The sequence below is a fragment of the Diadema antillarum genome, unplaced genomic scaffold (assembly GCF_040938485.1).
Source record: "Diadema antillarum isolate AM-2024a unplaced genomic scaffold, OU_Dant_1.0 scf00000187, whole genome shotgun sequence".
NCBI lineage: Eukaryota > Metazoa > Echinodermata > Echinoidea > Diadematoida > Diadematidae > Diadema > Diadema antillarum.
This window is the reverse complement of record NW_027271076.1, coordinates 745,705-761,221: the sequence shown is the minus strand read 5'-3', so window position 1 is coordinate 761,221 and position 15,517 is coordinate 745,705. Positions and strand designations below refer to the sequence as shown.

At 37.2% G+C, this 15,517-nt stretch overlaps 1 protein-coding gene across 1 annotated transcript; it reads left to right on the top strand.

Moving 5' to 3' along the window:
* The first annotated feature begins 239 nt into the window (after positions 1–239).
* LOC139723360 (uncharacterized) lies at positions 240–15,312 on the top strand. Its single transcript, XM_071634618.1, has 3 exons — positions 240–738; positions 14,721–14,905; positions 15,175–15,312. Exons 1-3 carry the CDS (start codon positions 240–242, stop codon positions 15,310–15,312), a joined length of 822 nt encoding a protein of 273 aa, XP_071490719.1.
* The last annotated feature ends 205 nt before the right edge of the window (positions 15,313–15,517 follow it).

Here is a 15,517-nt window from a genome sequence, read left to right as displayed (position 1 = left end):
GTTGAAATCTCTTCCTGGAACTGCATCAAAGAAGCTCTCACATTGATGTCCTTCACTACTAGTAGAACGGGAATAGTGTTTTAGTGATAGCTGTGTCAGCTGCACCCGTCTTTCTCGCGAGACTTGCAATGTTGCCTTAAGCTTCTAAAAATAGTGATATGGTAAGCACCTGCTAAACAAAGAAGATAGCAAACTAACATCGCCATTACGAAAGAGCAAGAACCTTATACTTCGTTATCATGCAGAACTATATGACAGAGCCCTGGGCTCCAAACACAACGACCATGACCGTGCAGCGCTCGTCATCATCGGCGTCGCCTACGATTTCCTCGCCGTTCGTCAGCCCGCGAACGGAGAGCACCAGCCATCTGCCTACACCTCACGCGACCACGATGGCGCTTGCCCACCGATACCCCTATTACAACAACCATGACAGTTCCAGTGTCGCCATCCCGTCGTATACGGACGACTTCTCGGCGGGCAGCTACTTTGACTTCTCCTCACCGACTTCGCACACGCATTCGCAGGCCCGGGCGTCGAGTTTTCCAGCGCACGGCCATTTCCACCACGCGGTGTCCCCGTCGACCCCTTCCATGCTCAACGCGGCCGTTGTGGCGGGAAGTGCAGCTGCGCAGCACCGCGAGCCGCTCATGTCGGCCGTGGCGTCAGCAACTGCCGCTGCCGTTGGTGGTGCGCCCGGCCCGACGTATGGTATAGCACACCGGCACGGCGCCTTCGGTAAGTCCTACAGAAAGCTGACTTGTGCTAAATCCTTTCTCATTCATACAACACGAACCCTAGACTTATAGTTCTGTTTGATAAACTATTCAGATCAGCCACATAACCCAGTACACAATATTTGATATGATAATTATGAAGAGTTTAAATGTAAAAACAGATAGATGTCACTTTCAATGCTTTTATAATGATGTCTTCGTGAAATAGAGAAGAACCTTTTGAATAACAATAGACATTTTTGATATATCATTAAAATCATCACATACACTTTGATTACTTTCTTTATTATTCAGAAGCTTTACTCTCTCATTTATCTCAATTCGATGTAAAAAGATTCGTCTGTTTTTGCAAATTAAACTTTATCTCCTCGCGCGCTCTCTCTCTCTCTCTACATATAATCCATCATTCGTCATTACACCTGACCGAATAAATATCTGTGTCATTATGCAAAGGCAACGGGATGTTTTTATTTCTAAGGTGTGAGTGTGTGTGTGTGTGCGTGTGGCGGGGGGGGGGGGGGCTGTTCTTTTATCCAAATCACACTTTCATCTCATAGCTAATTACCTGTAAAATAGAAACGACTGCACTGTGTCCATATTCCCGAGTGAAGCTTTCGAGGGTATGAGCCGTTTAGGTTCGGATTTTACGCATGAGACTGTAGACCTAGGGCGATGCATTGATCATAAATGTTCATTTGTGGAGATTCTAAAGATCAGAGGAGGATAATTGCCGCAAGATAACTTAATCTGAGACTCTCTTCAGCTTAGTATACGTATCAAAGGTCTAAAACAAAGAGCAATTCCAAATTCATCTTTGCTTTCAACCCAACTCGCCATGCTATTTAAAAAGAGGAATTCCACAAAAAATATGCATAAAGTTCAAAAGAAAGAGAAAATCATTCCCTACAGAACTACAGAAAATTACCAAAATCTGAGAAGATAAAATGATATGACATTTTGAAATGGCATTTTTCCCGGAAAACACTTCTTGACCATTTCTTATGAATATTAAAGGAGCATGTTGATAATGCCATACCCTCCATGTTTTTCATATATGTTAAATATGAAATACGGAAAATATGTAATTTCTAGATAATACAAGTAAAATAATGTTCCCTACCAAGATATATCAGAGTAACATTTTTTCTTTTTTTATTTTGGGTGGTTTTGAGGCAAGTTTTTATATTCATACAGCTGAATTATGAAATTTTTTGCCATTTCTGTATACGAAATATAACAAGAAATTGTGAGAGCATGAGATTGTAAACTTGCTGATTTCAATATTCATAAGTAATGGTCAAGAAATGTGAAGAGTTTGTTTGCAAAAACCGATAAGTCCACATTTGCCAAATGGAGATATTTGCGATTAAAGGTAAAAAAAAATAAAGAGAATAATAAGAAATGTTTTGCTTCTTTTGACCATAACTTCAAAAATGTACCTTTATGTGTATTGACCAGTATATCATTTAAAAGGTATCATTTTGTACTTTATGACATAGACCGTACTTCAAAATCTTCAAAAATGCACTTATCGGTTTTTGCGAACAAACTCTTCATGTTTTCCGAAAAAACCCTGAAATTTCAAAATGTCATATCTTTCTTATTTCTTATCCAATTTTTGTCAGTTTTGTATCGTTCTATGGGGAATATTTTCCTCTTTTTTATGTTAATCTATTTGGTGGTTTTCATCATTAAGAATAGGGGTGTGTCGGTTGATGGGGGAGAATAGCGAATAACTCCATCCTGAAATTTCTTAGTTCATGCCGTTACGTACAATGGATACACTGTGAGTAATCATACATCTACCACTGATAAATTGAGACCTACAACGAAAGAACACTATGTATAAATAAATGAATATTATAGAGATGAATGCAAATTATCCACAAAAAAAGAGAGATTTTTCAGGGCTGTAAGTTAGCGTTGATTGCCCGGTGGTTGTGGACCACTTAAATTTGATTTTGATTAAAAACTTCTAAAAGAGGACCTATTTTTTGGACCTACAACATTTTAGATTTTTAGAATAATGAGCTCATGAGCCTTGGACAGGTCACGGTATGTACCAGTGGCATGCATATAATTATCAATTGCCGAAAGAATCTATAATAGCACCGGCCGTGTTATGTTTCTGGCGAAAAACACATTTTTGAGCTTGATAAGATATAAAAGTGCACCAAAAAGGAAAAAAAAGTTCGTGTATAAGCAATTTTTCGAGTGTTCTAGAAACAGGAGAGATTAATGGTATAGGATATCATTAACAAGATCCTAAAACGTGGCCATTTTTTTAAACACTGGGATAACCTCTGCTATTTTCATATTTCGTGGGACAACCCACTGGCTTGTTTCACATACTGGGAAAGAGGCTCCGTTCCAGTAAATTATCTACTTCGTCTACCCCAGTATTCTTTCTATTTTTTATATCATTGTCTATATTTTCAATCTTTTTATGTGGGAATTTATTGGGGCAAAAATAACAACAACAACAACAAACTAAAGAGTTGATATTTACTACCAAGACCTTCTTCAAAAAGTTGTTAACACGTGGAACATATCTAGCCAACTTGGGCCCAATAGATACTAACAAGATAATCATTAAAATTCTTTACTTTATCATTATTGTCCTCAGCAACTATATTCTCATATCTTGATTAAGAAATTTTATTGATTTGAAAGTTATTCAGAACTGTATTATCTTTCATAAAGACCTGTGTATCATTTTATTTGAATTTATTTGTGATAAGTAATGAACAATCCATTCTTGTCTTAATATAATTGTTACCATTTCTTATATTTCTTTCTTATATTTAACATATTTCAGACGAAATGCTTCCGAAGTATTCAATTTACATTTATAGTACAGAACTTTTTTTTTTCTATTTATACAACTTTATAAAGATTTTGTAACCAGAGGACTGCTTCAATCGGGATGGCTGTTCCCCATTTTGCATTATTTTTGTAATTTAGCAATCACTTTTATCTTTATATAGCGGCAAATGAAAACACGCCTTTATTTAATTGTAGCAGATTGAAAAGAAAATTTGAGACAGCTTTAATGCCACTGCATGACCTCATTACGTAGTTGTAAAAATTGACGACATTACGTCATGTACGTTGACTCACGTTCTCCTATTAATTGTGTGTTTCGTCAGGGAACTTTATCTTCAGATCTACTTTTAATGATGGTGCTGAAAACGGAGAAATGAAGAAATGAAGGTATTGGCCCTGTACCATTGTTACGGTGGAACAAGGAAGATAGTGTAGATTTTTTTCCCTTTGAAATAAAGTAAACATGACCAATTTTTCATTAATTATTTTTTCATGCACAGAATCTCCACTCCATATTGACATGTTTTTACGATTAATACAGTAATCATGACTCAAAGAAAGAAAAATCAACAACAAACCAACGAACCAACCAACTAACAAATAAACAAACAAACAAGCCAACGAAGTGTTAAAGCTTTGTATGGTGACAAAATCAAAGAGTTTCCGGGTCATTGAAATCAGATACCAATGGCTACGATATTTTTTCGATTATGATCCAGAGATGTCATCACCTTTTATAAAAGTTTCTGCGAGCTTAACTTACAGCTTCAAAACATTCCACCTTTTTCAAATTACTTCAAGATAAAGATTTATATCCTTTGCTATCAAAGAATGTCCTGTGGTTCTCAAAGCTTGTCGAGACTTTTAAAAATGGGGAAGGAGGAAAAAGAGAAGGTTCTAAAATCGTTACCTTTATAATAATTCCATAGTATTTCAATGAAAGTTTGAAACAAGTGGAAGAAACACAAATGTCTTAAGATTTTTATGCGATAGCATACACGCAGTGTTTGGAAGCTGAAAACAAGAGATTTATACAAGCTTAAGTGATTCTAATTTAAGTAAAAACTGCTGGACATAATATATTATGCTTTTCTCTGTATTATTCTTGTTATAAAGGTTAAATATGTTTGTGAGGCGATTGTTCGTTAACTACTCTTTGGAAGATCAAGATACCATAGTTTTTGGTGTTAATTTTAGTTTTTCATAATGTATTTTTCATTATCATGCATGTATTTGGTATGAAGCAGCATGTGAATTGTGAAAATAAAGTTGGAAAAATATATGTGATCAAGACAATATCCATTTATTGTATAATATTCCACATTAACTTTATATTCTAGTTGATATGAAGTGAGACGTACAGCACAAAATAGTGAATTTGAGATGGAAGTAAGCAAATATGTTATAAGCAAATACGAATGATTTGTAATATGAGGAACATAATAAAAAGCAGAAGCTTGTAGAATATATGTAAGCTCCAAGTGATGATTTTCAGAGTTTATTACAAATGATTTTAAGACGTCTATGCTTCTTCCACTTTAATATGATTCTTTCCTTTTCAGATGTAATCAGTTGCAATTGTATAAGTTGCAATTGTATAACAAGGAAGACATTTCTTAATACCAAAAGATGGATTTAAGGTTATGTTGAAACACATTTCCAATATCTTTTTTTTTGACGTCGTCTATTTTTCGTCAGTAATTTGAGCTTTGAATTCCTGTCTACGCATGAAGCAGATATTGTGTTACACTTACATCATATCAAAAGCTGATCATGTGACACACGTGCTGATAGTAAGACGTGCAAGTTTTTATTTTGCGTAATCCTTGTATGTGCAATACAACAGAATAGTGGCTGAAAGTCTTCACGTCTGAAAGTAAAGTTTCACAGAGCCAGACGCTGATACCACGTGACAAGGCTGATACTCTTCCGAGAAATGGCGTGGACCCAATTTTCAGTCGTGAAATGAAGAATTCATTCAGTTAACATAAAATACTTCCTCAAAAAAATTGATATGATAACGGCAGTCTCCTGTGTAATGAAACTTTCATGTGTGGCAATGACCCAGTGGAATGTACCAGAGGGATTTAGTGCTTACCCTCATATCGACATGCATGACGTTATCCCTTGTCGTAACACAATGCGTTCTTGCTCATTGATATCATTAATGACGCCATTCTTTGCTTGAGACGGCGTGTGTGTGAGTGGCATTAGGTAGGAAAACTAAATCTTTCTTTTATGGACAATAAAACGGACGTCAAATCGGAAGGAATGCGTGGTCCAAGTTTCTACATCTAAAGAATAATGCTCGAAAACAAGAAAAAGAAGAGAGAAAAAAAGGAGAAATGCTGAAGAAGAAGAAAAAAAAATAGGAACACGAGAAGAGAAAGAGAAAAAGAAGAACAGGGATATGATGATGATAATGATGATGACTGAAATGAAGCTGTATATTTGTCATGTTAATGTAATCGGTATTTGTCATTGTTGAAATAATGTGATGCATTATGATTTACCTGTCGGGCTACTACTTTGGATGTTTGTTTCAATAAACCATAATCCAATCCAATCCATTCCAATCCAATCAAATCCAATCCAATCTAATCTAATCCAATCCAATCCAATCTAATCCAATCCAATCCAATCCAATCCAATCCAATCCCATCCAATCCAATCAAGAAACTGAGAAAAAAAATAGATTACTGTTGAATTTCAAGGCTTCTTGGGTGCTCTCCGTTAAGTGTATTTCAGATTGACCTACCAGACTTTATACAATTTGCTGTCAGAATGATTATCATCTCGCAGTATATTTGTGTCATGCCCTGTACATACCCAACGAAATACTGGTGATTATTTTCATTTCTATTTTTTTTTTGTTGGCTGGTATTCACTTTTAAATGAATGCGTCGTTTTGCATATTTTGTGAGTCGCAGACATCTAACATTAAACTGATTGATGAAGTGTAAACACTACGGGGAGTAAATTGAAATTGTATATGATTTTTCTAGGACTGACAATCGAATTGTAGGCCCAAGAACATACTTTGCAGTTCATGTAACCATCAGATGTGAAAGCTGATCAGTATGAACCTCTTCGATATTTAATTCATCAAGTTTTTCCACAAATTACATTGGTAGTATACATAATCTAGTCAAACAGTAGTAACCAAAAATAAATATCATATGTATTCAGAACTTTACACTGTGAACTTTACCTAAAGATTAAGTTCCTGGATGCATTCAAATCAGTCAATAGAATATGTCAAATTCTGAATGGGAGTTGAAGTAATGAATTGGATTGAATTAAAGATTTAGACTGAATAAACAAACAAAAACCCATGAAATAAAAAGAAATTACCCGATCCCCTCGAAAGCACGGTTCAGGCTTCATTAGAATCAACCAACGCCTAATCATGGTAACAATACACTTCCCCTTCACTTCCCCTGCATCACAGAGTAATACATGTTTCTGAAAAAAAAATGCATTCAACTTTCTACATCTTGCTAATTTGTTCTTACAATGCATCATGCTGATTCAAGGTCTCGGACAATAATGACATTCTCTCTATTTACTAAAAGCTGTGTCACTCAAGCATGTATTAATGTCTTGTTTTTAGCTTCCAGACACTGCAGGTATGCTATCCCACAAGCATCTCAACACATACGAGTTTCTTCCACTTGTTTCAAATTCTTAGTAAAACACTGTCGAATAAAGGAAAAATTCTAAAATCTTACGTTTCTCCTCCCTTCCTCCTTAAGTCTCGATAATCTATCGGAGTGTGTACAGAGACAAAATCAATCTAGGAAAAGCAAAACGTAAAAAAAAAAAAAAAAAAATGGGCCAGACACCCTGAATAAGTAGATGTTTTCATTTCCAGCGTAAAAGAATACGAACGTCATAACCAAATGTTATAACGTTTACAGGAGTACACGAGCCATAAAAGTAAAATAAAGAAAAAAAAAAGAATGATAAAACAAATAACCTGAAACATAAAGTCGCACCGATAAATCACTGCTCAACGATGAAAAAATGCTGGCTTTTATTCTCTATGACCATCATAATGCTTTGTAATTAGATCGTAATTTGTCGCAATTACACAAAACCTGTCTGTAGATTGGCAGTAATAAATCCAGATTTATCTATTTAGTGTGTTCCCCCTTAATTTTATAGCCTGCGGCACTTAAACGTGGTATTGATGTACTAAAGGATATCAGCTAATAAGCTCCTATAGTTTTATGAACGCGCCCGTTTACATGAACAGGTGTGTCTTGAATACGGTATATTAACTTTGACACACCGCTACTACACTATTTGACGTTAATGGTCGTAATTCCTCATTAGATCCATATCACTTAACACTCATTGCTCTGCACATCGGTTTATGAAGTGTATAACATTTTTATAGTTACCTTTTCTAGCCTCCCACCGTAGACTCCGTGCTCTTGACAATGCCATAAAACGTATAGAGTATCTTGGGTGTAGTTTTTTTTTTTTCCCCGCGAAGCTTTGCATTGCATGTACTATGCACCTACTGGAGGAGAATGCAATTGCTATAAGGACGCTCATTTTAATGAAAGCTGATACTCCAGGGCCATCATGTTACAGACGTTAAGTTTTATCAGTAATTGTGATATTGTGTGTCGGCATTTGGCGTCCTGATAACAAGCACATCGCCAACCTGCAAGCCCGCTTCTTTCACTACACGGGTATCGAGTCTCGTATTATATCTGGATACCTGATACGCCCTACCGAGGTCTGAGTACAGGATGAACGAGCAGCATTTTTTTTTTTAAAGACGTTAACCCCCTACCCCCACCCCTGAAAAAACAAAAACAAAACACGACGAAGCAAAACAAAACACGAACAGTAATATAACTTTGGTGTAGTAGTTTCTCACCGTGTAAGGCGCACTTTTCGAAAGTATACATTTTGAGGTGAGGGTCACCAAACGTATAGCATTGAGAGAGTGCGAATGGAGTGCACTCATATAAAGTATAATAAAGTTGAAAGTCTCGCTGATACGAGCTGGGATGGCCTTGGCAATTTTATAGCTTTAATTCATTTTGTGTCACCTGCCTAGCTCGCTTATCTGAAATCAGAATATAAAAAACACTTTCGCAAAGGTTTGGCGTGTGATCTAAACAGAAAAGCCGTTGAAATTGACTGTCATGTAGTGTTTGTTTGTATATCAATCCATTCACTGCTGTTTGTGACGTGTTTGTGTTTGTTTTGTTTCCTTATTCGCACAGGAAAGTTCTGAAGTCTCTTCATTATAGAAGACTGCCATTCTGCAAAGGCGATTTTTTTTTTAAGGACTGCAGTGGACTACCGTAATAACGAAGTCCTCTGGGCCGGCAATTTTCTATGTATCGAAATTTCGCTTTAACCGAACGATTATACAATAAAAAAGAAAGCATAATGCTGTGGTCTGAATCTTTATTTCGTTGTAACCTGAATTTCGTTATAACGGTGATTGTTATAACGGGAGGGCACTGTATTTCATATTTGGGGCAATATCGTTTCATATAAGGATTTGAAACCTCAGAACTTTGTTGTGGAGTTTTGTTACGTGATAATTATGCCGGTCACATAATGTGACGTTCACGTATACGTATCAGCTTGCTTTGGCTATTTCTAAATATCATGGGGTATAAGCAGTGAAATCACACAGCAAATGTACGTGAGCAATCGTTCGCACGAAGAGCTAGGAACGAATGAGCGAACGAAAAAAATGCTTTCTCTTTATTTAACAAGAATAAATGACGCATAATAAACAAACTGTTTTAGACAGTTGTGCACTGTATTCAACAAAGCGTTTGTAGAGGTAAAGAAAGTCTTATATGTTTAAATACGAAATGACCAGAGAGATTACACGCAATGGGTGTGTCCATTTACCTAATATACAACAATTAGATAAACTAACGCAGACCCATTGATGTAATGATCATATAGCCATTATAATAATACATTTACAAATACATACATAATGAGGTTTCGACAGTTGCATGATGTATGATATATGGGTTTTTATGTGCTTGGAGATAAATCAGCTAAGTTCATTTTTTTTTTCTAATTTTGTCAATCAAAGAACTCAACGTCATTACAAATTTCCGAGTTGCCCCACTTTCTTGCCAGGGTTAGGGACAATCGCTCAACAATAACAACTTGAAGGGCAGGGCGTGTGAACGGAAAAGGCTCCTGAGAGCAATATGACTGCAGATATACTCACAATCAGCTCTTCCGTGTATATCACGTTTTCGTTATTGTGTTGCACTTACGGGTCCTTCCAACGATTCTGGTGTAATTAACACATGTCTTGAGGTAAATTTGTTTGTTTGTTTGTTTGTTTTCAAATAACGTTTTTCGTGACAAAAAAAAAAATATCCAGCAGAAATTGAAAGCAAAAATACACGAAATGATCGAGAGCGCGTTTTATATTTCTTAAAAACTACATAAACAAGCACTGTTTCCGACAGTAATAGCCTTGTCCCCCTCTCTCTGCGATTGGTCGATATCAGAGCTCATTTGCATATCATATCGATGATAGACTTTAGAGCAGCCGATTATTCTTTTCTTCAGCTCTCCTAATCATCTGACTGCTTCTGGAAAGCGAGTTGTCATGACTCTGAGGACTAATTGTTCTCGAATAGCCCATGTTGTTGTTGTACACGAACATGCATACGGAATGCTAACAAGAAAGCGACATGTATAGCCGCAATCTACAGCAGCTAAAACATTAAAACCACGGGAAGCAGTATAGAGGGATGAATGGGAATCATTAAACATTATCGTAACGAGTTTAAACACCACTGAAAGGGGAAAAACCTTTTCGAAGCATGTTCAGTGCTGTTTTTAAACTGCATCCACAATACGCGACCATTTGTACTCCATGTACTATTCTTCCCTTTGCTCTGTATACATTGAAATCCTAAGATGATGCGCCTACCAGCAATTTTTAACTCAGATCAGAATTTTGTTCTTTTCTATTTTTGTTTTGCTTTGGTTTTTGCTTTTGTTTCTTTTTATACTGCACAACAGGTCTTTGCAGAGCGTTTGTTTGGTACCTGCAAAGTTTCCTATCCCCTCTGTTATATGCATCAGTGTTGGTTTGTAGATTAGGAGAAAGTCAAACAATAAAATACATCTTTCCATTCCACAGTAAGAAGTGATGTAAGGCACCTGTCCTCACTCGTACCAGTCGAACGTTTAAATTTTCCGTTCTCATACGGCAAAAACATCCAGGAAAAACCCCTACTTTGAATACGACTTAACCTTTTGTGTGCAATGAGTGCTGATTGCTTAGAAAAATGCACAGCGTTGTATATAATAAATTATAAGGGATTAATTCACATATTAAGTTAGAGGGTTAAACTGATGTGACTTGAACATGCACTGCATATTATGTTCGCATTTGTTACAGGAATGATGATATATCAAGATCTTGACCAAATGGCGTATCTTATACTATAATAAATGTTTTATTAACCATTCCATTTACACAAACTGAAGTATGATAGATATTCGGAAGGAAAGTAACGGATATAATAGGAAACAATTCCATAAAACATTATATTTTGTAATTGTTGCAGTAAAGGGATTAGTTACCAAAGTAATTCGTTCTGGGCAACTGGATTTCGTGGAAACTATCGAGTGGGACCCAAATCTTCCGCTGAATTTTCTAAAGAAAGAATATCAATGCTTGGGTTTGCGACGTAAATGAAAGCCAAAACAGCTACTTGTTGGATACCTCTTAACCATTAATGTGTGCCAATGTGTCAAAAGCGTACAAATTGAACACACAAACTTATGGACAGGTTATAAATGTAGCACACAAATTGTTAAATGACGTTCTCGATCTCCAAGGCGGTCCACAGAAAGCCAGTCCAACAGGATGATGATACATCTCATAAGAAGATGAAGATAGCTATCAAACACTGCCGACAATACATGCGTCGCAGCAATGTATTTAATATTATGTAGCTTTAGATTTGCGACGCGGAGCTTTAGACAACGACTGTGCTGACCGTTCTCCTCATAGATCACTCCCCGCGTCATGTTGCAAAGCAGATTTGAATGACGCGGAGACGCTGCCTATAGTCAAACAAAGTAAAATGCCGCCCCATACTTCATGATCACTGCATCAAGTATAGGCGTGACTCGCTGCGTCGTAAATTGAGCGGACGCAAACATGGCCTAGAATGCGTAGTAAAAACTCAGTCGACGAGAGATCGATTTTAATAAGCAATTTTGCACATGTGAGAACGGTTTTTCTTTTCCGGGAATTCGTCCTTATAATGGACAGCCATAAAAAAAATGAGAATCACCCTATGCTAAGTAACTAAATCACCAATCAAGCAAGGTACTACACGAAGTACTCAAGGTATTGTGAGCTGTAGCCAACCCCGAAATTGCCTTGTGAAGATTTCAGTTTTCAGCGCATATTAGTAAAGTTAATCAACTTTTCCTTATGACAAAAAAAAAAACACGCTAACGTCAAAGTTATTGCTTACGTTTAATGGACAAGAAACTATGTGACCTTGCATCACAAAACAAACAAAAAGTCACACCCCTTGATTTTACGTGAGGACTCAAAACATGTGAAATGGGTCAACTAAATTAATCTTGAGTTTTTCATATTTTCTTAAAGAGCTATCTTTATTTTACATTATTCTTAAGTTTTGGACCATAACACGAATGGGAAAGTGTGTTTTCAGCAGTTTTTCTACAACCCCTTCTTTGGGGAGAGTAGAAGGATCAGGTTTGTATTAGACTGTAGAGCCCCCCTTCATTTCTTGAAATCCTTTACACACTCTTCACTTTCAAGTCTAATAACTTTTGATAAGATAATGCTTCGAAGTACTTCTGTGAAAATTAGCCTTAGTCATGGACATAATGTGTTAATAGTACATTCTCAATTTCAGCTTAATCTGATAATTTCTTCATTGTTGTTGCTCCGGTGGTTGACATCCTGTGTTTTGTCCCTTTCATCGCACAGCTAGCACGGATATTTGAAAGATTTTAAAAGCGCTTGAATAGACCCTGTACTTCGGAGCCTCTTTTCTCAGTTCACACTTTTCCAGAGTGTGTGCTTTCTTTCCAGTATTTAGGTAGGTTAGGGGAGTCCATTTGAATTGCGTTATACATAATTTTAAAGCTCAGAGTCTGCTTCGGAATCTGCCCTTAACTAAAAAAAAAAATCCACGTCTGGCGACTTTTTGTTCGTTTTGTGTTGCAGGGTCACATATGACAATAACATTAATGATACCTTCACTTCGCTCTTGACAAGAATCCAAAAGAAAAGTCACATTAATTTGGCGTCTTATCGCGAGACGAGCAGACAATGTTATTGAAAAGTATGCGAATGTGCGTTATTTATAATATTTTCAATGTCAATGATTTCTAAGAACCTGTGTAAATGTATACATTGAAGAACAACAACATACAGGAATATCCACCAATAGAGATACCCCCCCCCAAAAAAAAAAAAAAGAAGAAAGAAACAACCAAACAAACAAAAAACAAAACAAAACCAAAACTGGAAAAAAAAAAGAAACAAACCTTGAGCTGGAAAGTATAATACACCTCAACTGAGAGTGCGTTCTAACTGCGAGCAATTTAAAAAGCCAAAATCACCACCACAAGGGTTTATTGTGCCTGAGTGGAATGAAGCCGTATGCTCAGAATCGCTGGATATTCATTATCTTTATTTTTTGGGTCAACTGTTGCCCTTTTCATATGTTTATCCTTTGATTTTCCCTCTTCAAGAGTGCAGATGGCATTTTTTTTTTTTGCGCTGCATGCTAATCATAAATTGATGTGGACATCGTTGTATGAACGGAGCATGACAAAAGAGATTTTCGATACTACGCCATAACTGAAGAGGAGTATATTATGAGAATAGACGAGGAAAAAAATCATACCATTGCAAAGAGGCAAATAGTGCTGGTAGTTACTATGTAATGATAATATAACCAGTCCACTCGGAGAAAGAGAGGGAGAGAAAGAGAGAGAAAGAAAAAAAAACCACCAACACACCATTAAAGGGGATGGCTAGTATCAGTGGGAATCAGTTTGAATGCTAGTGGGGATGATTATTCCAATTAATCCTTGTGGGATTCATTAAAGGTACATTATAATTGTTGTGTGAAAATTATTTGCTTCAGAATGGTCTCATATTCAAGTAATGTGCAGTTTAATGTTTCCAGGTTAGCATGCCTGTACAGTATCGGGGCGATGTTAACAGGCCGTTGACGATCGCTCCGACACTGTACAGGCATGCTAACCTGGAAACATTAAACTACATATTACTTGAACATGAGACCATTCTGAAGCAAATAATTTTCACAGAACAATAGGTATAATGTACTCTTAAATGAATCCCACAAGGATTGGAACAATCACCCCCAGCATTCCCACTGATTCCCACTAATCAGGTACTAGCCATCCCCTTTAAGGTGAAATCTTCGTTATGGAGAACATAACGAAAGAAACCTAACACACTCAAGGTAATATTGAACGCATGTAGAAACGTGTACGTGTGTAACATTACGAAACAAATATCAAGATATTGATTTGATTTAAATCTCTCGTATATCATATTACCAATGTATATAAGGCGTAAGAAACAACATAGGGATTGTAGTGCACTGGACTGAATGACGATCCGGGGGATATGTGCTGCATTCACTCACAATGAACATCGTTCGCTCGTACGATTCACATGGAGTCTTCAGCATCTGCTTGCCTCAATAGTGCTACACAGTACATCAGTCCACACATTAAGAACGAGTAAATGCACGAGTAGTATAATTATGATAGTATTCACAGTGGAGAACTGAGGACTACTATAGACCAGACAGAACAATAATACACTCCTGAAAACATAAAATACGAATATTATGGTTACATCCAGTGACAGCATGCTCTATTCTTTCCAAGGAGTCCATTTGGGCCCACTCAACCGGGAAAAGAGGGGTATAGCCGTCTCGTAGTTTTTCCATTAAAACAAAATCTTCTGATCCCCTTGTAGTCCCATCACACACGGAATAAGTCTCTAGCAATCATTTTCAGTCCAGCTATCATTCTCAGTCCAACAATGATTACTACAACGAATAAACCAAAGTGCTTTGCATAATTATCGATCTATATCTCTCGTCACAGCCTCATCGAATCATGGGAGTGGCTGGGTCCCGCCCTCATCGTCCAGTTCGGTCAGGCGCACCAAGCGGCGGCCGTACTCGAAGCTGCAGATCATCGAGCTGGAGAAGGCGTTCCAGGAGAACATGTACCTGACGAGGGACAGACGGACCAGAATCGCCGAGGCCCTACATCTTTCCGAGAGACAGGTCAGTGAACCCTATGGACCAATCTGACCTTGCAGAGCACCCGCCATTAACTGATTAAGCTGTGCTGTCCCAGTTGCGCGCGAGTACTAGTATGCTGAACACATGATACATAATAACTGCGTCCGGAGCGAGCGCGGTCGCCATATATTTACTATGCCTTTGCCAGTTGCAATAAAGATTTTAAGATGTCTTAACATACTTAAAGCTGTCTGTCCCATGGTGCTTGCTTACACACATTCATTCACCTGTCTTATCTGTCATTTCGCTAGGTAAAGATCTGGTTCCAGAATCGGCGGATGAAACTGAAGAAGATGACCGAACGGGAGAGATCGGACCAGGAACAGCTTGAGCGAGAGAAACAGGCCCTTGGCTCCAAGTACTACCTGGCGGGAACCGATCACATGTAACTCTTTGCATCGTCTTGAGTTGTTTTCTTTTAGAGGGGCATTACATTAATGTGATACAGACAATACTCACAAAGACTCTATTAAAACAAATTATGTGCCTTACAGCCAATAAGCTACTATCGTAGTAAAAGTTGGAGACAACACTGTTATGTCCAGGAAAGCAAAATGTCCATATCTCCAATGACTACTGCCACAATGGTTTGTT

What these genes read in the sequence shown, in the direction of transcription:
- LOC139723360 (XM_071634618.1), top strand. Translation starts at nt 240, where the DNA reads ATGCAGAACTATATGACAGAGCCCTGGGCTCCAAACACAACGACCATG. An exon ending in ACACCGGCACGGCGCCTTCG is followed by an intron (nt 739 to 14,720) that starts GTAAGTCCTACA and finishes CTCTCGTCACAG; the next exon opens with CCTCATCGAATCATGGGAGT. An exon ending in TACATCTTTCCGAGAGACAG is followed by an intron (nt 14,906 to 15,174) that starts GTCAGTGAACCC and finishes TCATTTCGCTAG; the next exon opens with GTAAAGATCTGGTTCCAGAA.